Genomic DNA, 26506 nt, shown 5'->3' with positions numbered 1-26506 from the left:
TAGTGACCATCTAGTCTTTTTTGTACTACAATAAGAATAGCAAGACCATGCTTCAGGAAAGCTGTCCAGTGTAAACAGGCCCTGCCTTGGAATTCGTTGAGTAGAGGTCTCTTTCTACAGAGGAGACCCAGGTGACACTCCCTTACTCTGGTGTTCCAGAAACTCAGCGGTGAAGGCTGATCTGTGACTTTTCCCCAGATTTCTCGAATTCATGAGTATTCAGGCCTAAGATTTAACATGCACTTAACCTTGTTAACAAAGGTGCCTTCATATTGAGGAGACATTAAAACTTAGCCATGTAAATATATCTTGTCTCCTCTAGTGTTAAAACAACAACAAACAAAACTACTACAAGCTGGGTGGAATCACGGTAAACAAGCATTTTCCATTGACTTGAGCAGAGCAAACAGAATCTCTACCGATAGTGCTTCTTCTTAGTTTCACCAGGGACATTAGATTCATAGTGGTTCATTTCAAAACCATGCTTCTGCTTTCAGGGACTGTTTTGTCACCTGTAGGCTGAAGCGTTCTCCTTAGCTGAAGATGCAAGCTTGTCCTACAGAATGTTTGGTAATAAGGGTGGGAAGGGAGGGAAACATTTGCATGTGGCATTCCCTGAAACAGGGTTGAGAGGAGAAAACCTAGGTTTTCCTTGAGATTCCCAGGGCAGAGACAGCAGTGATGAGGTGTCACATTATAAATAGCCAGGCTTTCCCACTTGGCCCTAGCTTTGGTAGCATTTTTTTTGTTTTGTTTTTCATCTGAGGTGGAATAAGGATATTCAGGGCCAGAGTCAGGGAAATGCAGCCACAAAGGACAAAGATGGGGGTAGGGATGGGAGGAGGCTGAACAGCTGTGGGCAGTGTCTCTGAAGATGAAGAGGCCTCCCAACCTGTTCAGGGCCTCCTGGAGCTGAGGACAGGAAATGGAACACTTGGTTTCAATGAAGAGCCCCTGGAGGAGAGAGATCCCAGACTGGCTGATGGATCCACTCTTGCCCTGCCTCCCTGTGGGATTCAGGAGGGTGAGCTGAGGATCCCGTCTGCGTGAGCACTGCTGCTGGTACCCTGCACACCTCCACCTTCACCATTCTCACATAGAATCATGGGGATGTGCCAGCTGAGGAGGTGAGAGTTTCAGCCACTTACCCAAGGGCACACCGCGAGTAGGTGGACTCCAGAATCTTCCACAGATTGTACTGTTCCTTCTGCGAATAGTGTTTATCTTTGTTCCTCCCTTTCCCCTAAGTTTTGGATAGAGACTATCACCCATATTGAGGAGGATTTGGGTATTTGATTTACCGACACATGCATTTTGTCACCCCACAGAAACTTCTGGGGGGTGCCTGGAGTTACATAGAGAGCAGCTGCCATTTTCTTTGCCCCAAGGAGCTAGCTCGGTGGCCTCTTTCAGTCATGGAAAGTCCCTTCCCCAGATAGACTCCGGCATTCCATTGGCTTCTCCTGCTGCTAAAATAAAACCGGGCGAATCCGTTAGTAAACTGTGGAGCATAAAGAGGTCGGGCTGCTTCTGCAGCATTTGTCAGGGTGTGAAGAGGTCATTTTTTATGTGCACAGCTTTGCTCCTCTGGCTGCTACATCTCTGTCCTGCTCCAGCTGAACCGCTCTTATTACTTCTGTGCTTACTTTGCCAAGAGCCTCTTCACAGTGACCGCTTTTCTCCAGTTATGCTCCTGTTGAACTCGGCTTTCTGAGTAACTCTTCCTTTCCCTTTTAAAGAGCGAAGTCCATGAACCCAGGCGAGAGTTATCATAGACACTGCACTACAGAAATGGCTCGTTAAGCTCTTTAAGCTCTCCGTGCTCCCCTCCATCCCAGTACTTGTGTAAATCCTACAGATACAGCTGAATGACTTTATGTCTTCCAACCGTGAGACTGGCGCTGTGGAAAGAATTAGCAACACGTACATTTAGAACTGGTATTTGTAAAAACAAGCCTGGTCTGGATTTTCAGTACTGTTGCAGGAACAAAACTGACCACAGTATGTGAGTTTGTAGCACAAGACAGACGTGATCAGAAAACAGTGAAGGCTCCAGCAGCACAGTCCACCCTTTCCTCCAGGACCCTCTCCCCATTTCGACTCACATTTTCCCGAACAAGCTACCAAACAGGTTATGCATCTGAAAATTTATTCACTGCAGCCACAGGGCAACTTGAATGGACTTTGTGTTCACATTTCCTCCCTTGGTCTTCTGTGGATTAGAAATCATAGTGCGTGAAGATAAAGAAATTAGGTCAAACCAGCCATAGTGAAACAGGTTCAAATCTTTATTATTTTTTATTTTTTAAGAGATGGGGGTCTCACTCTGTCATCCAGGCTGGAGTGCAGGGATGCAATCATAGTTCATTGCGCGTCAATCTCCTGGGCTCAAGTGATCCTCCTGCCTCAGCCTCCTAAAGTGTTGGGATTACAGGCGTGAGCCACTGTGTCCTGCCAAAATTTTTTTTACATGTTGGATTAACACAACCATTTAATTGGTGGCCTTCATATGGTCAATGGAAGCCAACACTTCTTAAAGAATAAAGAATAACAGAAGGCTAAGTACACATTTGGGGACTTTTAAAAAAATCACAGAATAGTTCACCGAAAGCATCTTTGTGTTTTTAAAATCAGGAAAAGCTGCTGTTCAAACTTCTAAAATGGATTTATGAACACAATGCAAATAGTTCAGAGAAAGAATAATAATTTTAAAAAATTCCTGATCCATGTCTCTAACAAATGATCAGGAAAGCAGAGGCGAGAGGTGACTTTAATTTCACAAGCAAATATATACGCATGTGCACATTTATGCGTCTATTTTCTGATTCCATCATACTCCAGGCAACAAGGGAGCCTGGTCAATGTAGGACTTCGCAGACACAGAGATGCCAGACAGTGTGGGACTGGAACCTGGATGCTGAGCTTGCCAACACCTTACTGGGGAGAGAATGAGAGGCAGGTGCAACCGAGAGACAATACTAGATTAGCTGTGCATCCTGAGAGTTGCTTCTGAGAACTTCAGGGAGGAAGTCTAGAACCCTGATCTACATAAAGTGACAGATGGCAGACTTGCTGTGGAGGACTCCTGAAGTAGTGTCCCTGGTTAGAACACTGATTTCTTCCCTAAAGGTGATGTGGGCACAGAACTGCGCTATGTGAATGGGAGGGCCAAGAAAGCACTGCTCACTCTGCTGAATTTGCTCTGGCAGCCCAAGTCCCTAAGGTGAGGCCTGTCTGGCTGTTGCTGCTCTTACCAGTCTTATAGTATGGTTAGTCATTTCTCTTGTTCGTGCTGCTGTTAAAAGAGCTTTTCCTGTTTCTCCTTCTGCCTTGAAGCTGGCCAGACATCTGTGGAGTGACAGGGCCTTTCCAAGAAGGCAGAGTCAGAGTGATGAGGTCCACCCAGGTCAGTGAGATGAAGACACGAAGGAATATGTAAGCACCCAGGCCTTGGTCCCAGTGACAGTTACTTGTTAATAGGAATGCGTGACAAACCCCACTCCTGAGCCCTTCTGATGGCATCAGAAACCTGGGGGTAAATATACAGAGTTTCTTCTGGGAGGTGACTAGCTGGTGCCACTAGAACATCTACCCCAGCAGGGCAGGGCCTGGGGTCACCTCCCCACCATATTCTAAAGAATCACATCCTCCTGTGGGAGCAGCGGGTGTTGCAGAGGTGTGAAGGGGCCAACACAGTTTCTGGGCAGGAATCCAAGCTGCTGGCCTTTCTGGGCAGGGCGACAACCGGAGGGAAGTGTGCAGCAGCATTCTGCCATTGCTGGCAAGTCTCCTTGAGGGTTGGAGGGGCCCCAAGATGGCGAGTTGACTTGGATGCAGCGCCTGTCCCTGTTGTCCGCCCAGAGCTGTACATGGAAGGAGTGAGTGTTTCTCAGCTCCTCAGGTTTGCGTCTATCCTCAAAACATGGCTCCCCTTCTGCCTCCCTTCTTGCAGGTTTAAATCTCCCGCAGCCCCTCTCCTTCCTGTGTGAAAGCAGAGTTGGCTCTACAGAGGGTGAGTGGAGCATCTGGCAGTGGTTACTTTGCTGCGGTCACTGTAATTTTCATGAAACAGCACCAAGATTGATCGCTCCCTCCCCTCCTCTTAATGTTGGAGGTTCAGAAGACGGGAATCTGGTCTCTCCGAACCACATCAAGGTCATCATCCAAAGTTAACAAAACCTGAAACGAGAGGGACAGAGAAATGAAAGGAATGGACAGTCACTGCCACACTAAGTCCTGGTTTCTCTCTGAGACGCCCACAGACTGGAAACTGTTAGTTCCCTCTCATTCTCATGCCTTCTGCAGCTCTCTGCAATCCCTTGCTCTTAATAGGCACTTACTCTAATTATACAATTCATTTGTCAATTAATTCAAATATTCGTGAAGGTTTATGATGTGCTATTCCAGATGCTATGGAGATATAGTTTGTAATGAAAGAGACAAAAATCCCTATTCTCCATGTAGCTTACATTCTAAAGAGGGCTTTAGACATGAAACAAATACATGAGTAAAATATAGCCCATTAGATAGTAATAAGTGCTAAGGATATAAGTTAAATAACGGAGGGAATATGGGAAGTATCAGTATGGGGAGGTAAAAAATTTTGATAGGGTGGCCTGGGAAGTCATTACTTAGGGGACATTTAGGTCAAGAGTCAAAGGGAATGAAGTCTTGTTGGATAGAGTATTGCTATATAAGAAATGTACCCTTCTCCTCCATTTCTAGTTCCCTCGACTACTACTGTCCCCACGTGAACCTTTGGTTCCACTTTTGTTGTCTCTGTCTCTCTCATGAAGGTGACGATCAGAAGTAAAAGACAAGGAATGTTTATACAGATTGGCTAAGCTTCCCAAACTGGCCACTAGGGGGTAGCCCTGCTCCACTCTTGAAGTTATATGGCCCGCCTGAGCCCGCTTAGCATGGAGCCGGGGCGTCTAGTAGGTCTGGAGCCTGGGAGTCTAGTAGGGTTGTTAATTGTCGATTGAACCTGCCTACAGGCACCATGGACTTTTAATTGGGGAAAGTCAAAGTTAGGATTAAAGGATGGAACTATAATTCAGGGTTGATATAAATATGCATGGCTTCTGAGAAAGGGTTGGGCAAAAAAACAGAGAAACTACAGGAGAGATTTTGGGACAGACTGATCAGAAGGCAACAGAGGCGTGGCTGCTATCCCAAGCCACTTAAGGAATATGTAAAATATTTGTGAAATATTCAGGGAGACTGGAGGAGGAGGAGGAGGAGGAATGTGAGTATGGCATGAGAAGGAATAACCCAATGTTATCGGAATTGCTCAAAGTGGTTCCTGGGGGAATTTCGGGCATGTGGGTCTAATAACCAATTCAGAAAAAATGTGCTGTGCAACTTAGGGAAAACAATTTTGTCCCTCTGTGTCTAAAGATATTGAAGGGTAAAAGAAAAACTAAAGATCTAACCAAAGGATATAAAATTTATAAAAGAAATAAGATGGTCTGTATATTGAATTACAAGGAGGAAATAGTAAAAGTAGAGAGGAATATGAAAAAACAATGTAAGGAAGAGCAGAAGAAGAAAATGAGAGTACAAGATGTAAAGAGAGAAGGAAGTCACAAAAAGATAGGTACAAACTCACCAAGAATGAGAAAAACAGAGCAGCAGCAGAGAGGAAGTGCCAGATGTCATGGTCATCGAAGAAATCCAGCAGAATGCACTCGCGGTTCTTCTCCCGGGATTCGGCCGGAGTTCCCTGGAGGAAGGTGAGGCAGAACATGGGCAAGATTCCCTCAGTTCAAAGAATTGAACATCTGGAAAGTTACAAAAATGCTACTAGATGTCTGGTTCGAAAAGTTAGCTTCCGAGGAAACATACATCCACACAAAAACCTGTACACAAAGACCTCAAAAGCACAGGCAACAAAGCAAAAATAGAAAAGAAAGATTACATCAAGCTACAAAGCTTCTGTGCAGCAAAGGAAATGACAAAGTGAAGAGACAACCCACAGAATGGGAGAAAATATTTGCAAACTATCCACTGACAAGAAATTAATAACCAGAACATATAAGGAGCTCAAACAACTCTAAGCGAAAAAAATCCATTTTAAATATGGGCAAAAGATATGAATAGACATTTCTCAAAAGAAGACATACAAATGACAAACAGGCATATGAAAAGGTGCTCAACATCATTGATCATCAGAGAATGCAAATCACAACTACAATGAGATATCATCTTACCCTTGTTAAAAAGGCTCGTATCAAAAAGACAGGCAATAACAGATGCTGGCGAGGATGTGGAGGAAAGAGAACTCTCACACCCTGTTGGTGGGAATGTAAATTAGTACAGCCACTGTGGAGAACAGTTTGGAAGTTCCTTAAAAAACTAAAAATAGAGCTACGGCCAGGTACAGTGGCTCACGCTTGTAATCCCAGCACCATGGAAGGCACAGGCAGGTGGATCACCTAAGGTCAGGAGTTTGAGACCAGCCTGGCCAACATGGTGAAACTCCGTCTCTACTAAAAATACAAAAAACATTAGCTGGGCATGGTGGCGGGCGCCTGTAATCCCAGCTACTCAGGAGGGTGAGGCAGGAGAATCACTTGAACCTGGGTGGCGGAGGTTTCAGTGAGCCAAGATCATGCCATTGCACTCCAGCCTGGGAGACAGAGGAAGACCCCGTCTCAAAAAACAAAAAACAAAAACAAAAACAAAAAACAGAAAAAAGAAAAAAATAGAGCTACCATATGATTCGGCAATTCTACTACTTGATATATCTCCAAAAGAAAAGAAATCAGTATGTCAAAGAGTTATCTGCACTCCCATGTTTATTACAGCATTGTTCACAATAGGCAAAATATGGAATCAATCTAAGTTCCCATCAATGGAGGTACGGACAAAGACAATATGATACACATATCTACAGAGACAACGTACATATACATACAAACACAATAAAATACTACTCAGCCTTAAAAAAGAATAAAATCCTGCCATTTGCAGCAACATGTATGGAACTCGAGGCCATTATGTTAAGTGAAATAAGTGAAGCACAGAAAGACAAATATTGCATGTTCTCACTCATATGAGGCAGCTAGAAAAGTGGATCCCATGAAGATAGAGAATAGTTTGGTAGTTACCAGAGTCCAGGAAGGGTAGGGGGAGAGGGAGATGAGGGGAAAAACAAAAGAATGTACGTGTATTTATGACCGCTGAATGGCACACTTTAAAATGGTAATGATAGCAAATTTTATACGTATATTTTACCTCAAGAAAAAAACTTGTACACAAATATTCACAGCAGCATCACTCATAATGACACAAAAAATAGAAACAATTCAACTGTCAATCAGCTGATGAGCAGGTAGATAAAATGCGGTATATCAGTATAATGGAATATTATTCAGCAATGAATAGACATGAAGTACTATGTATGTTACAGCATGCTTGAACCTAGGACACACAAGGGAAAGAAGTCAGACACAAAGGCCGTGTATTGTGTGATTCCATTTACATGAAATGTCCAGAATAAGCAAATATACAGAGACAAAGGTAGATTTAGTAGTTGCTTAGGGCGAACGGGTTAGGGAGAAGTGAGGAGTGAATGCTGATGTGTATGAGGTTTCTTTCTGGAGTGTTCTAAAATCTATTGTGGTGACTGTTGTGATGGAATGCTAAGACTTCTTCCTGTTCTGTGCCTCAGATATACCAGTAGTTTCTTAGGCTTTGGCTCTGCTATCTATGGACTGGATGTAATGATAGGTGAGCTTGGGCTTTTTTTTTTTTTTTTTGAGATGGAGTCTTGCTCTGTTGCCCAGGCTGGAGTGCAGTGGCACGATCTCGGCTTACTGTAAGCTCTGTCTCACGGGTTCAAGCCATTCTCCTGCCTCAGCCTCCTGAATAGCTGGGATTACAGGCGGCCGCCAGCACGCCTGCTTAATTTTTTTTGTATTTTTAGTAGAGACGGGGTTTCACTATGTTGGCCAGGCTGGTGTCGAACTCCTGACTTCGTGATCCACCCGCCTCGGCCTCCCAAAGTGCTAGGATTACAGGCGTGAGCCACCGCGCCCGGCCTGGGTATTTGTTGACGGATGGAGATTATGAGAAAGATGAGGAGATGCACTACTCCAGGCTTTTGACCACGTTAAGCATCCACTGGGACCAGCGTCGTAATACAACATGCAATGAAGACCAAGTTTGCAATGTCGATAGTGCTTACAGATTTATAAAGGGCCACCCTGAGAATGATAACCACACGCAGTTAGTGTGCATTTATGTATGGTTGTTAAAAACCATCCCTGGGAGAGAAAACTTTCATTTTAGACACTGTGAAAACACATTAAGAGAGGGAGGTAGAAAGGCCAAAATGGCAAGTTAGAGAGAGAAGTTCTTTTTGGATAAGAAAACTGGCCTCTTACCTCCCAGCTGCTGAGATTCTGGAAGAAAAAATACAGGGCGGCAGCCCACATCACAGCGGTGGCCACGATGCAGAAGAGCGGGACTGGGAGCACCTTCTCAGAGCTGCGGAGCTGCGGGGGAAGAAGCAGATGCGGCCTTATGGAGGGGTCTCCGCCTTCGCCTGCCCGAGGGCCCGACGCAGCCGCTACCGTCGCTCACTCTTACCTTCATGATGATGTAAAAGGCCAGGTACAGCAAAAGGTTACAGATGAAGATGCCCAGCATGTAGGAAGCAAAGTCCCTGGGGCGGTGTATCAATCCGAAGAGGGCGCTGCGGGCGTGGGAGAAATGTGGGCAGCAGTGAAGGTGGATTTGTAACACTACTGGCTTTTCCAATCCCCTAGTCCCTGGAGGGGGAAGGGGCAGTTTCTTTTCTTTTCTTTTTTTTTTTACCTTTTATTTTTAGTTTATTTTATTTGTTTTTAAACTCTTACCTCGTGATGGAACAGTAGATTTTTAAAATAATACTTTAACATGTAAGTATCTTTTTTTTTTTTTTTTTGAACCGTTGGGGTCTCACTCCCTCACTCAGGCTAGAGTGCAATGGCCCAGTCACGGCTCACTGCAACCTTCATGTCCTGGACTCAAGCGATCCTTCCACTTCAACCTCTCTGGTGGCCAGGACTACAGATGCATGCCACCACTTACAGCTAACTTAAAAAATTTTTTTGCAGAGGCAGGGTCTTGCTATGTTGCCCAGTCTGGTGTTGGATTCATGTCCTCAAGCCATCCTTTTGCCTCAGCCTCCCAAAGCCCTGGGATTACAGCTGTGAGCCATGGTGCCTTGCCTATATAAGTAACTTTTAATTTATTACACTTTCTTCCAAGCATTCATTTCTAACAACCATGTAAAGTTCCCATAACTGAATGCAATGTAAACGATCATCCTTTCTCTTTTGTGGAAGTGAAGTGTTTTCCCACGTTCTTCGGTTTTTCACTATTATAAGAAACACTGCAATGAATAAATACTTTCAGACATTGAGCTTATTTTTTTCATTTAAGATTAGTTCCTTAGAATAGAAGCAAAATCATCTCCATGATTGGCTTGACACTCATTATCAAATTTTTGCTAGATGTCCAGGGTTTTAAAATTAATGCTAAAGTTAATTTTGGTTGGAGTTAGCTTTAATTTTGTTCCAAATTCTATTCAGCTATAGTACGTCCTTTATTACATAATTCTTTATCTCCTTGTTTTGAAATTGTTTTTAATGAATACACATCCACATACATATTTTTCAAAATCTCAATATTTCTATCTAGTTGGGTTTCTGTCCTCCATTCAGATTCACTGATTCATAGTTCTACTTTCTAATTTTAGATCAGTGCCTCACTCTTTTATTATCATTTTATAATATGCTAGATTATCTGATTAGGCCAGCCTGCACTGTTCCACTTGGTAGCCACATGTGGATATTTAAATTAAAATTAATTGAAATTAAATAAAATTGAAAATCTGCTTCCTCAGTCACACTAACCACATTTCAAGTCTTCAATATCTATGTGCCAATTGTTACTGTATTGGACTGTATGTGTGGAATATTTACATCACTCCAGAGAGTTCTACTGGACAATGCTGGGCTAGTCACCGCTGCCCCTCCTTCCGTTAATCTCTTTTTCAAAGATCTTTGAAATTTTTGCCTAACTAGGCAAATAACTTTTAGAATAAAACGTAAAACCTTATTAACTTAATTACTATTCTAACTCTAAATGTATACATTATCTTGAGAAAGGATATCTTTGCAATAGTTATCTTTCCACCCAGGACCTGATGTCTGTCTTCATTTAGCTTAATTTTCCTTATGACTCCTAAGAAGATAATTACATTTTCTACAGAAAGATTGTGTACATCTCTCAAAATTTATTCATAAGTATTTAAAGTGTAAAGCTACTATTAATGGACCTTTTTGTTCATTTTGAATTCGAACTGACTTTGTTTTTTTTTTTTGTTTTTGTTTTTTTTTTTTTGAGAGAGGGTCTCACCATGTTGCCCGGACTGGTCTCAAACTCCTGGGCTCAAGCAATCCTTCTGCCTCAGCCTCCCAAAGTATTGTGGTTCTAAGTGTGAGCCATTGCACCCGGCCTCAACTGACTTTGTTCTGTATAATATAGAAAATTTTCTTCTCCCAGATTTTGAAATCTTTAGTATACCAAGCAACTCTTGTACATCCTTCCTTCAGATTCTCTAGTTATTAGCTTTTTGTTACATTTGCTTTGTCATTTTCTCTCTCTCTCTCTCTCTGTGTGTATATATATATATATATATGTATATATGCATATGTATGTACATACATCTCTATGCCTGTATGTAAATACACACATATGTATGTACACACACCATTTTTCTTCTTCAGGACCTTATGAAAGTAATTCCCTTTAAAATAACATTCATGGGAAATCATTTCATGTCTTTATGGAGCAACTGGGAAGGAGGTAGCCCACTATCAGATAATCACGGTGAAGTCTGTCATTGAACCTCCTTCATCCCTACAGGCCCTCTCGCCTCACAGAGCTGTCTATGAAGAGAGGCCATCTGCCTTGTCTTGTGAGCAGATTGTGGATATGGTTTTGCTTATGTGAGAGACGGAGACAAGCCAAGTGATTCTGAGCCCCTGGGGTGATAGTCAAAGGCTGTTCATTATCAAGAGGCTGGTCCCTCTTCTCCCCCCAGTGCCCTCTCTTTCAGGACCACCAGGACTGTGGAGTCTGCTAGAAGGGTGGTCAAGAACAGACCGCTGCCCAAGAATCCTCTCATCTTGACCTGCCCCCAAGTAAAGGAGGAATCCTTAAATGGTATACATCTTATCCTGGGGCAATCCCTGGGGTGACAACATGGGAAGCTTCTTCCAGAAGCACATGCCCCCCAAATAAGACTCAGATTCTCATGACTTGATTCTGGCTTCCTCTGAAGGCATGCCTCTTCATTCCTTAATGTTCACTGAGATTACGGAATCTTTTTTTTTTTTTTTTTTTTTTTTGTCAAAGGCCACTGACCCTGAGGAGCTCATCAGCTAGGAGCTACTAATAAAAGCAGTTAAACTTACTTATTGGTTGAGTGATCACTAAAACATTTCACTAATTTAACTGTATAAATTGAGAATAAATTGCACAAAATAATTGTGGCTAGCAAAAATATGCATCTGTTGTTCTGTTCTATTTTGAGCCATTTGAGGAAAGGAGGGAGAAGAATGATGTAGGTAGAAAGAAAGAGACTGGGAAGGTAAGAAATAAAAGAGGGACTTGCACACACACAGACACATACACACACATACATTTAGTAAAAGAAAAATTTCTATAGAAAAGAAGGCCTTCTGGGTAGTCTTTATGGAAAGTTCTGTGAAAGAGTTTAAAGCTATGTTGGATGTTTGCAATCAGTGGTATAATATCTATCTATCTATCTATCTATCCATCCATCCATCCATTCATCTATCCATCCATCCAACCATCAGTCTATCCAATGTATCCACATAGATTTAATGAGTTTTGATGTTTGTCTTGTTGAGCAAATGAACTCAATGCCTCAGTGTTTTTAAGAGAGGCTACAATTGCTACACGAGAATGTCCTACTACCTTTTTTGAGTCTCTAGAACAAGCAATCCTACCTTCTCCTTAATTTCAGATTTCTTCATAAAAATGACAGTCAAGGAAAGCTAAACCACAGCGTTACGGACATTAATAAAGGCAAAAACATGTTTTCATAAGACTACTTACAAGGACCAGTTAACCAGATTCCCCACAACCAGCAACACCATTCTATCCTGGAAAAGAGGAAAGAAAACATCAAATGAGAGGCTGCACATCCTTCTTTTCTTTTAACCTACTGTAGTGGAAGTATCAACTATGGGAAAACAATTGAATTGGTGAAAAACATTTTCTATGGTTCTAAGAGTGCCTCGCTTATGATCTGACACTGATTGTATACAAAGACTAAATGGCAAGGCTTCTAACTGCAAATAGACCTGACCTCATCCCTGAGAAAGAAAATGTGGTGAGCAAAGCAGGACTCTATTTGTCCCCAGTGTTTAGTGGAGTTGCGCCCACAGACCCACTTCTCAGTGCGGAGGCTGGTGGGATGTGCTGATTACAGAATTAAGAGAATTCTGCCACTGGTCCTATGTAACCGAGCACTGTTTTTCTGGGGTGTACTACTTGGTAGCCACAATTGCAACTCTCAGGCCCCAGCTGTAGGGAGTTAGTTTTGTACCCATTACTCTGGTTTCAAGGTGGTCTTGAAACTCCCAGGTTCCTATGTCTACAATATACAGTCTTGTAGGGGAGAAAATTGGGAGAAAAGGTCCGTTTTAAAGGACAATAGGCCAGGTGTGGTGGCTCACACCTATAATCCCAGTACTTCGGGCGGGCAGATCACCTGAGGTCAGGAGTTCGAGACCAGCCTGGCCAACACAGTGAAAGCCCGTCTCTACTAAAAATACAAAAATTAGCCAGGTGTGGTGGCACACAACTGTAGTCCTAGCTTCTTGAGAGGCTGAGGCCTGTGAAGCGTTTGAACCTGGGAGGCAGAGGTTGCAGTGAGCTGAGATTGTGCCAATGCACTCCAGCCTTGGTGATAGAGCAAGACTCTGTCTCAAAATAAATAAATAAATAAATAAATAAATAAATAAATAAATAAATAAATAACAATTACTCTGACAGAGATTTATTCACAATCTGTCCCTGTCCTTTGCATACTACTTAAAATTTTAGGAGAGATTTGATCATACTTTAATTTGCATAACCACTCATCTACTATTTAAAAGTAGCAATTCTTTGTCTTTTAGGTGATCCATCCAATTTGGAGGAAGTAACTTCATTAAAAAAAAAATTAATTCACCTATTAGAATGACTAAAATCCCCAAACAGTGACAACACCAAATGCTGGCGAGGATGTGGAGCAACAGTAACATTCACTGCTGGTGGGAATGCCAAACGATACAGCCACTTGGAAGACACTTTCGTAGTTTCTTACAAAACTAAACATATGATTGCCATACAATCCAGCAATGGTTTGATATTTAACAAAAGGAATTGAAAACTCATGTCCACACAAAAGCCTATGGAAAAAAACTATGAATGTTATAGCAGCTTATTCATAATTACCCACACTTGGAAGCAACCAAAATGTCCATTAGTGGGTGAATAAATAAACTGTGGCACATCCAGACAATGGAATATTATTCAATGCTAAATACAAATGAGCTATCAAGCCATGAAAAGACATGGAGGAAACTTAAATGCCCATTACTAAGTGGAAGAAGTCAGTATGAAATGGCTCTATACCGTATGACTCCAATTACGTTCTGGAAAAAGAAAAACTGTGTCAATAGAAAAAAGATTAGTGGTTGTGAGGACTTAAGAGGGAGGGAGGGATGAAGAGGCTGAGCACAGAGGATTTTTAGGGCAGTGGAACTGGCTCATATGATACTATAATGGTAGGTACATGTCAACATGCTTGTCAAAACCTATGAGCATACATCAAGAATGAGCATTAATATAATGTAAGCCTTACATGGGTAGTAATGATGTGTCAGTGTAGGCTCATCAGCTGTAACCAATGTACCACTGTGGTTTGGAACGTCCATAGTGGGGGAGGCTGTGCGTGAGGGGAGTGGGGGCAGAGGGTATGTGGGAAATTTCTGTACCTTCTGCTCAATTTTTCTGTGGATATAAAGCTGCTCTAAAAAAATATAAAGTCTATTTAAAAAAGGAAGCCTCCATCAATTAATGTAAAAAACAAAAGCATTACTTGCCTCTCCTGGTTCACGGGTAAGCAGGAGAACTTGCCTCTCAAAATACTCACAAGTCCTAATGGACTTTTTCATTCTCACCTGAATAAACCTTCCAGCCTCAATTCCCTTGTTTTTAGTGCTTATAGCTCCTGCCCAAGCTCTAGTGTGCTCACAGATTTCCATATTCCTTTAGAAAAAATATTCTGATTATAAAGGATTAGCAGGTACTTGCTAAATCCCTGTGTGCCAGGCCATACTAGCATCACTAGTTCTGACTGCAGCACTTTGTAAAGCCTGGGCAGTGGACTCAGAGGAGGAAGGTAGCCCTCCCAAGATCACTGACCAGAGAGCCAAGAGAGAGCTGGGACCAGGGCCCTGAGCTCTGAGCTCACTACAGAAATATATCATACACTGAAGTATATTTCAACTATCAAGCAATAAGCACAAGTTATAAAAAATTCTTGCTCATTGTGAAAATCAAACAGTACAGAAATGCATAATGTGGAAGTGGAAGTTCCTAATGAACGTGACTGGAGTGACCACGGGTCCCAGTTTGCTGGAGATAGTCCTAGTTTACCCCTGCTGTCCTGGTGGAATTATTAGTGGTGTGCCCTTCACTTCCACAAGGGTACCTCTTTGGATGATTATTTATAGGGGTGCTCTGTCTTGATCCTCCCCATAGCTATGATCACTGTTCATTTATTTTTATTTTATTTTTTAAAAATTTCATTATTGGGCAGGGCACAGTGGCTCACGCCTGTAATCCCAGCACTTTGGGAGGCCAAGGCGGGTGGATCACCTGAGGTTGGGAGTTTCAGACCAGCCTGACCAACATGGAGAAATGCTGTCTCTACTAAAAATACAAAATTAACCAGGCATGGTGGTGCGTGCCTGTAATCCCAGCTACTCGGGAGGCCGAGGCAGGAGAATTGCTTGAACCCAGGAGGCGGAGGTTGCAGTGAGCCGAAATCGCGCCACTGCACTCCAGCCCGGACCAAGAGCAAAATTCCGTCTCAAAAAAAAAAAAAAAAAAAAAATCATTATTATTATTTTTTATTTCCAATTTTTATTTTAAGCTCAGGGTTACATGGGCAGGATGTGCAGGTTTGTTCCATGGGTAAACGTGTGCCATGGTGGTTTTGCTGCACAGATCATCCTATCACCCAGGTATTAAGCCCAGCATTCATTAGCTATTCTTCCTGATCGTCTCCCTCCTCCCACGGGCCCCCCGCCGCCCCACCCTCCAACAGGCCCCAGTGTGTGTTATTCCCCACCACGTGTCCATAATCATCACTGTTTAACAGTTGGGTAGATTTTTTTTTTTTTAATACTAGCAAATATTTTGTTTATAAAATGGGACCATGTTAGCTTGACTTTTATGAGAAAGAGTAAGCACCATGCTCCTTCCCCACTCGGGCCTTCAGCCACCCTGGGCCATCTGGCCCTTTTGATTTTAGGAGCCCTGAGTGACTGCCCCAAGCCTGTCCCTCCTACTACTCCCCTACTTCCTGGGAGAGGGTCAAAGAACACAGGAACATGCACGTACCATATACAGAGGCCGGCTACACTGCTGGATACAGTCTGTGTAGAACACCATGGCAGCCCGCCGGAAAATCCCCAAATCTGCTGATAATACAAAAATGCATGGTGAGAAGGCTTAGTCAACAAAAATACAAATACTCTGAAGTGGCCCAAGCTTTTGGAGCCAGAATGATGTCATCCTCACTTCATTAAAATGCATTAGAATGCTTTGCGCCTAATAGGTGTGCAATAAGCATTTGCTTTGAAAAATGGTATTGTCATTGAGGGATGCCATATCCGTGCATTACACAGCAGAAAAGCGAGGAAGATGGACATGAGCAACAAGCACTCGCAAATAACATGGGTGGCTGGCCGATCCTTATTCTGTCTCCTTCAGCTAAGCTTCTTTTTGCTTAGTTTACTCTGGTGGTGTTTTCTTTATAGTAGAGATGTTATGGGTCTCCTCAATCTACTTTAAAACACATGCTCTCTCTAGAAGATGAGAAATCTTAGCTTGTGAAGGTTCAGATCTGTTATTTCTCAATGGGGTTATAAGTTAGTAACAATTGAACTAAAGGCTCGCTGAGCATGTTCAGAAAATCTATCTGAACTGAAACAATCATCAAGGGAAGGTAAGTTAAGATGGGGAGAAAAAGACAGGAAAGGTTTTTAAAACACAGTTGAAAAGGATGATATGAAACGGAGCGAGTATGTGCATTAAAATGTTACATGAACAGTCAGGTTCAAAGGCGGGCTGTGTTTCTGTGAGCTGTCCACACGACAGATATCGAATGCCAGTCTGGGTCTGCCCAAAGCAAACATTTTCCAGAATGTGGATCTCAGCTCTGCTGTGAATCCTGCTCCTCCTCAAGGTTACCCCCGTGGTCAATTTAACCAGGAGGGAAGACACCTGTCTCTGTGGCATCCCAGAAGAGGCGTGGAGCAGGCTGGGGTGAGGCTCAGTCTCCCCTCTGAGCCTCTCTCTGGCTCCCCACTCCCATGGAGTCTGCCCAGCCTGAAAGAGGGTGTTCAGGGGGCAGGGCTGCCAGGACAGCCAGGTGGGTCACTTTGATAAAAAAGCAATCTAGACCCCTGAAAAGGGTGGCTGAACATTACCTGTATCAGACACATCTGAATCAGTAGGAAGCAGAGAAGAAAGGAGAAAAAAAGAGAAGAGATTGTAAGAAAGTAGCCAAACATGTAAACTACTGGTCATTTTATTTTTTCTCGAGATGGATGACTTTAATTTTGCTTTCTGATTATAAAAGTAATGTTTACTTGTCAAAAAGAACACAGGATCTTTCTGCTTGTCTCAAACATTCAGAAGTCTTCAAATCCTCAAAGAGTGAATGGAGACTTTTCTCCTTCCCTGTCTACTTTCGTGCACCACTTCCAATTTATAATCCAGCCTCTCTCATGAGAAATCCTGGAGGTCGTTTTCCAGAGCTCTGGGAATGGGGGACACAGTAGTGATTTGGGGAAGCAGCTCTCTGGTTTATGAGAGATAATGATTAAATGTTCTTCCTCATTGCTGCTGCCTTTCCTGTGTCCACATTTATTTGCTTGTGTAGCCCGAGGGGCCACAGAGAAAGGCCATGTGATTAGAAAGCCAAGGCAGCTTATGACATGGGTAGGAAGGCTGGAGTCAGCTGAACACTGCCCACGAATCCAACTTCCTGGCTTTGGACTAAATTTAGATACAGTCATTGTCACGATGAAATAGAACGTTTTCTTTTGACTCTGGTTCATCTGTAACCACCTGGGGAAGACTCCATGGGTACGGAAATGGAAAATATTCAGTTAAACTACGGGCTGGCTAGCTCCCATTTGCTGTACTAGGCCCACTTGCCATGAGTCTCTCTCCTGGGGACCCACCACACTGGGGAGGCGGGCCTGCGTGGACTGGACTGCGTCAGTGGATTCTCTGACTTTCCTTGGACAATGGGGAATCCCAGCAGGAGACTACAGGGACAAAGGAAGGAAAGTGAGCTCGGAGGACTTATTTTGCTGGCGTCCTCCCTGTGAGGTTCCTGCAGGCTGGCCAGAATGTCAATGAAAGATCACTGCTCCTTTCAGAGTGACTTTTTCCCCCATAACTCTCTCCTTCCACATTTTGGGAACCATGTCTTCCCTGTCTTTTTGGGCTTATAGATGTAAAAGCTTCACTGCTGCTAACCCCAAGTTTCCACGATATCCTTTTATTCCCCTCTACCCCATCCACATCTTGTGAATAGTCCTTCTGTGAATAAATCCTTCTCTTTCTCTGTGTGTGACATCTTTTTCCTGTTGGGACCCTAACAAATTATTCCATGGTCATAATATAATACGCTAAATTTCACTTCCTTTAAAAGAAAGGATAATTTCGCATTGTAAAACTGCATAAGGTAAAGGTGGTATAAATATATGAAAGCTCCTCTGTGCATTAGTGGTCACTCCACTGCGTACATCTGCACTCAAGTTTATTTTTCCAACTCTGGAAGAAACCAGAACAATAATGCTCCGAATTATTTTCCTTTTGAAAATTTAGTTTGTATGACTTCACTCACCTTCTTTCTGGTGGAGGAGCATGACCAGCATGCCCTGCCAAATGTTCTACACAACTGGCTCAAGTAACTGGGGGATTTGGAGGTATGCTGGCTATGTTCATGCCAGAGGTAAATCTACTGACCATGGAAAAAGAACTAACCTTTGAAAACGAGCAATTGCTCTATTCGGTCTTCTAGTCTTAAAGCCATTCATTTATTTAGAATTGCTCTTAGACCTGGACAAGAGGGTCCCATATTTTAGAGGCCTTATTCCCTCGTGAGTGAGGAGTCTGCAGGGCCAAAGGACTCCTCTTTTCCTTCTTAAAATTCTGAACTCCAGGGTGCCAGAAGTGTCTACCTGCCCAGAAGGCTCCGAGCCTGCTCTAGGGCCTGCTTAGCCCCCTTCCCTTGTCTATCCTCCTGAGGGCAGATGGCACCACTAAGGCATACCTCTAGGGGTAGGGAATGGCCAAGTGGTGGCTATTTGTGGGTTATGTGGATGAACATCGGATGTTGGGCAAAGGTGCCACATGCATACCTGTGAGACTCCTTAAGACACAACCAGAGGTAGAAAAAAGTGTTCTTTGAGGAACCAAGAATTTTAAGTTTGAACCTAGGCCTTCTAATTTGCAGTGGAGGTATATTTTTTCCTCCCTCCCTTTCTCCTTTCATGTATTTAATAGCTTTTTAGTCCGCTTTATGACTTTGATGTTCTTATACATAAGCTATGCAGGGTTTTATTTGGACTTTTGTTCCGGGCTTTGTTAATATCAGAGATTTGCCTATGTTTACATATAATAATTTTCCTTGAAATAGACAAAAGGATATTTAAGTCTGACTTCCCATAACTTAAAATGATTTTTTAAAATTTAAATGCTCTAAAACCACTTGAATCTGTTCCCTTATATGATGACTGACCAACAGCATATCACAAGGTGATTTCTGTAGAACATGCAATGCTCTCTGATGAGTTGGAGGGAGCTCAGCAGGTATCCTGCCTCTAAGATTGGCAAGTTGGTTTCAAAAGTTCCAGCCCTAGAATCTGAAAATATATAATTCATTCTTGACAACCATTTAGCATGGTTAGAGAAATGCTCCCTTTGAATTCTGCAAACTGAAAAATGTTCCTCTAGGTGGAACCAGTGGTATGATGATCATACCATTTTCTAAATACAAGTCAAAGTTTGGCAGACTGCAAAGTGTTTTCAACCAAGGGTTGGAAGCATACCTCCTCTCTGAGGTGTGGCAAACCTTAGTTTCCCAGCTGAAAATAGAACTAGTGGTAATAACTTATCACTATCCTATAAGGGAGAGGAAGCTCTTGGAGAGAATATATGCCATTAAAAGTGGCATAGAATCCAGAGCATTTGTTCATGGTGACCAGTAACACTTTCATTCAGCATAAGTAAAGGCAATGTCTGATTTTTCATTGAAGTTGATTCGGGTGTTTAGTAGAGAATTAACAGGTGACTCACCTATCTTGAAACGGCCCATATAATATATCTGGGTGCTGAGGGCTAGTGAGGCCAGAACGTGGATTGCAGAGAAGATGACCCAGAACCACACATCATTTTTTCCAAATACCTAGGAGTAAAGATGGAAGTTACCTTCATCTGGGGTTTTCCCTAGAAAACTCATCAAAATCATCCTGTCTCCTATATGTGTAAGGAGTCAAAAACAGCTGTGTGTGCATTCTGTTTTTCTCCCCCTCTGGAAACTCCCACAAATCTTACTCCCATGGGACAGAAAAAAAGAAAAAAAGGTTAAGGGATCAAATGAAAATGGAAAAGAGAAATAGGAGAGGCAGCTGAATAGCAATGGTGAAGAGACAACAGGTCTAAAGTGGGGGCGAATGCACTTCAAATAACCAAAACAGCCAACACGTGTTGCCCATGCATATTTAGAAAGTGGTTTCTGTTTTTTCGAGTCAGTCTCTCCAGTCAGCTTATATACCCCTATTCCATTTTCACATGAGTCAGGTCTAGCTTTATATTAAAATTATCCTGTGGTGGTTTTACAGGTGCCTAATACATTATTAAAAATAACCAACAAGGCTGGGCACGGCGGCTTATGCCTGTAATCCCAGCAGTTTGGGAGGCTGAGGCAGGTGGATCACGAGGTCAGGAGTTCGAGACCAGCCTGACCAACATGGTGACACCCCGTCTCTACTAAAAATACAAAAATTAGCCGGGCATGGTGGTGCATGCCTGTAGGCACAGCTATTCAGGCAGCTGAGGCAGGAGAATTGCTTGAACCCGAGAAGTGGAGGTTGCAGTAAGCTGAGATCACACCACTGTATTGTAGCCTGGTGATAGAGCAAGACTCTGTCTGGAGAAAAAAAAAAAAAAAAAAAAAAAAAACAGAAAACTAAATAACTAAATAAAACTATGCCACGAGCAGGCCAATGATGAAAGTGTGTCATGAACTGAGGATTTTGGTTAATCCAAACCCGTTCACTTGATTGCTGTTTGTTTATTGAATCTAGGGGGCCACTTTTTGAGAGCCAGGTGGAAGAAGGTGGGGGACGCACCACTCCAAGGACGGTGACCATGATGACCACAGCGAAGGAGGCATAGGCAGAGTAGGCGCTGGCGTTGATGTCTGGGTGGCGGGTCTGATAGAGCTTCAGCATGCACAGGCCAGCGATCATGTACATGAAGGAGGTGTCTGAGGACCCAAAGGAGGAGCCAGACGATCAGGATTCAGTAGGTGACAGACAGATGATATTTTCTAGATTCTTCTTCAGCCTCTGAGTACCCCTCACTTCAATCCATGGACTATTTGCTACCTGCAGACTGTGTGGAGACCTCTAACATGTCAGCCTCCTGGAACATTGTCTAGGCAGATTCCACGTACTCCACTTCTAAACCTCTCTAAGGCTGCCCTTTAGTTCACAGAAAAAAACCATCTGATATAATAAATAAATAACTCCTCTTTCATGGAAGAAGAGTGTCTGATACGATAAACAAACAACTATCCTCCCTTGCGTTTTAGACACTGGTGTTCAACAGCAATAACAAAAGAATTCCTAATGGTGATAGTGTAGGCAGTGTGACCATCAAATGAGCCCCAGATGGGTGTGGGAGGTCGTTCTCAGCACCCTAAAATATAACCACATTGATTACTGCACATTTATAGCTTTATAGCCCAGTGATGGAAAATAGCCAGAAATAAAACATAGCTTACTGCATTAGAATTGTGGAAATGCAAATTAAGACAACAATGCAATGCCTCCATATTACTCAAAAACTTGGTAAGAACTTTAAATGTCTGACAGTAACAAATGTTAGTGATGATCTGGGGAACGGGAAGTCTCACACAGCTATTGGGAGTGGGAATTAATGCTTTGGAGAGAAATTTGTCAGTTTTTGGTAAAATAGAAGGTGCACAGACCAAGTAACTAAAAAATTCTACTTCTAGGTATCCCAAGGAACTTCTCTTACATACATACAAAGAGACATATGAAGGATGCTCATTGTAGTATTATCTATAATAGCAAAATATGGGCAACATCTAAATGCTGTTCAATAGAGGAATTGAGAAATGTGATACTTTTTGTTATACAATACGAAAACCCTTAAAAATGAGTGAACTACATGTCCTTGATATAATATTGATAAATCTTGAAAACATATTCTTGAATGAAAAAAGGCTGCAGAACACAGAATGATAAACTACTATTAATTTGCTACAAATATAGAAAAATTACAAAATCCAGAAAGGTAAATATCAAATTAATCATGGTTATTGCCTTTAGGGGAGGAAGGAGGAGATTAAGTTTGAAAGTGCATCAAAACAGGACCTCAACTTTATCACAGTGCTTTATTCTCTAAAAAGCAGATCTAGGCAAATATTTAAAAGTGTTGACATTTGTTCGTTCTGAGTGGTGAATGATACCATTCTCTGTAGTTTTCTCTATTGAAAATGTTTTCTAATTTAAAAAAATTAAATATGACAGAGTTCTGTGGTGCTCACAGTTAACAACCAGAAGCCAGAGCACAAACATTAAATGACCGTTTAAAAAAATCCTCATCCTTGAGCATGGAGGGCGTCGTTACTTGCTAGACAGCAATCAGCTCTTCCCTTCCTCCTTCTTAACAGCATCTCAATACTAACTCAGTGTCTATCCGCTTTCAATTCAGAAATGCACACTGTCTCAGCCCCTTTGCTTCAGGAAAACTAATCCCACCTTTGGCTCCAGGGACAGGGCTGATTGATCTAAAGACAGTCCCACCTTTTTTGCTGATTGGTGAAGCAACCTGGGTCTGAGCTAACCAGCGCTTAGAGAATGATTCAAGAATGGGCTCATGGGGCTGGGTGTCGTGGCTCACACCTGTAATCTCAGCACTTTGGGAGGCAGAGGCAGGCAGATCACCTGAGGTTAGGAGTTTGAGACCAGCCTGGCCAACATGGTGAAACCCCATCTCTACCAAAAAAATGCAAAAATTATCTGGGTGTGGTGGTGTGCACCAGTAGTCCCAGCTACTAGGGAGGATGAGGAAGGAGGATCACTTGAACCCTTGAGGCAGAGATTGCAGTGAGCTCAGATCATGCCACTGCACTCCAGCCCGGGCGACAGAGCCAGATGCTGTCAAAAAAAATGGGCTCATGACTGTTTAAGCTACTGAGGTGTGAAAGGATGTTATCTGTGGCTTTCTCAAAAAACAGCTTCCTTGCTCTTAATGGAAGGCTCCTGGAACCCAGCTTGCCGCCTCCTCTGGAATTGTTGGTTGGAGCTATGAAGATGGGGGCTGCTATAGTTACTTTTGCCACCATCAGGGAAGATAGCCTGAGGATAAAACCAACAAACAGGCTTAGTACAATCAAAGAGATCACAGAGAAATGAAGGCAGAGACACCAGATAAATCAACCACAAGCCCTTTCTACATCTGGATGTCCTTATTATTCAATCCAATATAAATTGGGTTCTCCATAACTTTCATCCCAAAGCAGTCTCACTGCTCAATTAGATCATGCTGTGTGTGGAGGTCCTCTCTGACCACCTCAGCTCACATAAAATGCCATTTGATCCTTGCAAGCATGACTTTGACATTTTTGGGGAGGGTTCCAGGATGAGACTCATGATTCAAATCTGTATAGTAGATATAAATTCTAATTACCGAATTGGAAGTTGGAATAATTAGGGCAGACGTGGTAGCAAGCACTGAGCACCCCTTCCATCATCAATGCAATGCCCATAGCATAGAAGAGACCAAAGTGTTTGGGAATCCCGTACTCCTGCAAAAGGAGAAAGGGTGGTCAATAGATATTAAATAGTGCCATATCCACGACGTCACTAATCTGGAAGCCCATGCTTCTGGTCTCATGCAGTTTGTTACACATAATAACTCATCACACCGTCAAGCCAGATGTCCCACTCCTTTGCAGATCCTGTTTGGATCCATAACCCTCCCTAGCTCCCACCCACTCTCTCCTCACCATAGCAAAGAGGTCCTTGGCTTCTAGGGCTCTCCGATGGAGGATGTCCCGGCACAAGACTATCAGCAGGAAGAGGAAGCCCAGAAGCACGTGGCCCAGATTGCTGAGAATGTTGTTGAAGGCACTGCAGGGATGAGTGAGAGGCCATGAGAGAGTCAAGACCATCAAAGGGACCAGAGAATACGTGATGCATGAAGGAATGAACGAATTCAGCATCAGTGTTTTCCATTAACCTTTCCATAAGGTTTCAGGATCAGAAAAGCATTAGAAATCCTCTTTAACATAATTCCTTCATTTTATGATGCTTACTTAGCCTGTGACAATGTGTCTGTTTCCTCTCAAGAGCGCCTGCTTGGCTTCCTAACACCCTCCCATCCTCTCATATCCCGATGGCATTTGTATAGTATGAGTCCTGGGAAGGACAGCTGCTTCAAAGATGGGCAAGTGTTTCAGCTACACTGTGAGAGTGAGTTCTCACAGGTGGACCCACGTAAGTGTCGATGTTCAACTCTCTAATTGTGAATTTCAGATAGGTGTCAGCCAATCATAGCCAGCAGCTTTATTTGAGGAAACGAATGCTGGTTCAGCTCTGGAGCAAGAAGCCAGACTCCCAACTCCCAGGCAATGCTTCTTCCACGTCACCAAGTTCTGGTGGCTAGAGCATGGCCTGGGTTTGTGTCCTGCGCTAGGTAGCAGCTGAGGGACCTTCAGCAAGTCCTCACCTGCCTTCATCTAAAAATAGGAATTGTAGCAATGTCTGTCTCATGAGATTGTTTAATGGATCGAATGAGACAATAGGCTGCCAGCTCATGCCTGTGAACAAATGCCACCACAGCTAGAGATCTGACATTTTAAAAAATGTCACTGCCCTCATCTTAGCAGGCAGCATGCTTAGGAATGTTTCCTGAGAACCATATACAGGAACGAGAGGAGCATACCTGGTCTCAACTTCTTGGTTTAGTTCCTTTTTACCCTTGAATAGGGTCGTTTCCCACAGTTGTTTTTAGTATTTTTAAAAACTGAAATCACAACATTAGACAGAAAGGCATCTCTAAATGCCTCATGGGCAACCAGAGGACTAGGTTTACCTCAGGACGCCCAAGGGGTGAGCACAGAGGAAGTTGTAGTAACAGATGTCCTGGTTGCCAGTGACATTTACCACCTGTAAAATCAAGAGTGAGAAGAGGAAATGTGGTTTTCCTCCGTCCTCTGTGCCCCAGCCGGAAATCACAAAGAGCAGACAGGGCTCAGGGAGATGCACTGTCACTAGTTTACAATGTAACCAGTGCTCCTCTGCACAGATGGGCCATTATCTGCCACCTTACACAGCACAGGTGCTTTTTTCCAAAAAAGTTACCATCTTGCTTTGAATGGGAATATTCTGTGTACCCCCTTATGCAGCCCCGAGGTGGAATTCACCCAAATGCGTTTCCTTTGTTATCATGATGAAAGGACTATGAAATGTTAACATTGGGACGTTTCAGGACTGTCACACTATGTCTATTTTCCAGGTTAATGCAGAGGGTATATAGAGCTGTCCCATCCTCTGGGTGGAAATGGTAAACATGAGGTAGACACAAGGAGATGTGTCTTCAGTTTTCCCTATTTATCACCATCTCTGTCAAGAACTTTCCCAAACCACAGTCCAGGTGTATCTTCTGACAGTCCCCCAAAGTATGCAGAGATTTAGATTATAAACAGTGGTGCTAAAACCTCGTGAAGTCCTTGTTCTCATTGCATAATAAGTATGCAATTGGCTAACTATTATTAGATCATTAACACACAAACTTGGCTGTATGTTGGAATCACTGGGGGTTTAGACACTACAGATGCCTGGCTCTACCCTCAGAGGCTCTGATCTAATTGGGATGGGGTACAACCTGGACACTGGGATTTGTAAAAGCTTCCCAGGTGACCTTAATTCACAGCAAAGTCTGAGGGCCACTGCATTAGAAACAACTTCAGCTTTGTGCTATTGTAAATGGGCTTTCTGTGTAATAAATTCTATAGAAGGTAATTTAAGTGACCTTGGCCTACCTAGGATTCTATGGAGGAATGAGAATTCTCAAACTACTTTCATATTATTTTTGCTTAAAAAATGTTTGTTTTTGTTTTACATTTTCTTTTCACTGTAATATTTTGTTAGTTTTATGAAGCTCTTTCTCTCTCTCTTTCTTTCTTTCTTTCTTTCTTTCTTTCTTTCTTTCTTTCTTTCTTTCTTTCCTTCTTTTGTTCTTGAGACATGGTCTCACTCTGTCACTCAGGCTGGAGTGCAGTGGCACAATCTCAGCTTACTGCAAACTCCACCTCCTAGGCTTAAGCAATCCTCCCACTTCAGCCACCTGAGTAGCTGGGACCACAGGTGCATGACACCACTCAGCTAATATTTTTGTATTTTTGGTAGAGACACGGTTTTGCCATGTTGCCCAGGCTGGTCTCAAACTCCTGAGCTCAGGCAATCCACCTGCCTAGGCCTCCCAAAGTTCTGGGATTACAGACGTGAGCCACCATGCCAAGCCACGAGGCTGTTTTTAATTTTACAAAAAAATATTTACCTTCAATGGGAAGGCACAGGCTAGATTAGCTATTAGGTTCCTTTGTTTTGGTCTGGAACTTTATTTACTCTACTCATTATCCCATAATGATCAGAAAGCTCAGAGTGTTAAGTAACAGATGCAGTGGATAGATATCATGACTGAATGAGCGCAAGGTAAGAATTTCAGACTGGTAGACAAAATAATACAAGAGATTGCAGCTCCCTTTGTGATAAAACAATTGGGAACTAGATTGAAAGATCAGTTAAAAATGAAGCAAATGGGCTGGGTGCCGTGGCTCATGCCTGTAATCCCAGTACTTTGGGAGGCTGAA

The 26506-nt window shown here is 42.8% G+C and overlaps 1 protein-coding gene across 5 annotated transcripts in view; it reads right to left on the bottom strand.

Moving 5' to 3' along the window:
- Window positions 1-3292: 3292 nt before the first annotated feature.
- Window positions 3293-26506, bottom strand: part of SIDT1 (SID1 transmembrane family member 1) — a 94291-nt gene continuing 71077 nt past the window's right edge. For 3 of the 5 annotated variants that reach the window (XM_023213430.1, XM_023213433.1, XM_023213435.1), the window contains 11 exons: window positions 24727-24800; window positions 23639-23762; window positions 23320-23437; window positions 20730-20866; window positions 19675-19783; window positions 15700-15779; window positions 12139-12185; window positions 8596-8701; window positions 8391-8501; window positions 5612-5725; window positions 3293-4179 (listed from right to left, as the gene is read on the bottom strand). In XM_023213430.1, coding sequence (XP_023069198.1) covers window positions 4117-4179; window positions 5612-5725; window positions 8391-8501; window positions 8596-8701; window positions 12139-12185; window positions 15700-15779; window positions 19675-19783; window positions 20730-20866; window positions 23320-23437; window positions 23639-23762; window positions 24727-24800 — 1083 coding nt within the window. In that variant the 3' untranslated portion in view covers window positions 3293-4116. The remainder of the gene's footprint in view (window positions 4180-5611; window positions 5726-8390; window positions 8502-8595; window positions 8702-12138; window positions 12186-15699; window positions 15780-19674; window positions 19784-20729; window positions 20867-23319; window positions 23438-23638; window positions 23763-24726; window positions 24801-26506) is intronic. The other 2 variants (XM_023213432.1, XM_023213436.1) reach the window with 1 other exon arrangement.

The sequence above is a fragment of the Piliocolobus tephrosceles genome, chromosome 2, assembly GCF_002776525.5.
Source record: "Piliocolobus tephrosceles isolate RC106 chromosome 2, ASM277652v3, whole genome shotgun sequence".
In the NCBI taxonomy this organism is placed as follows: Eukaryota; Metazoa; Chordata; class Mammalia; order Primates; family Cercopithecidae; genus Piliocolobus; species Piliocolobus tephrosceles.
This window is presented reverse-complemented; position numbering and strand designations above follow the sequence as displayed.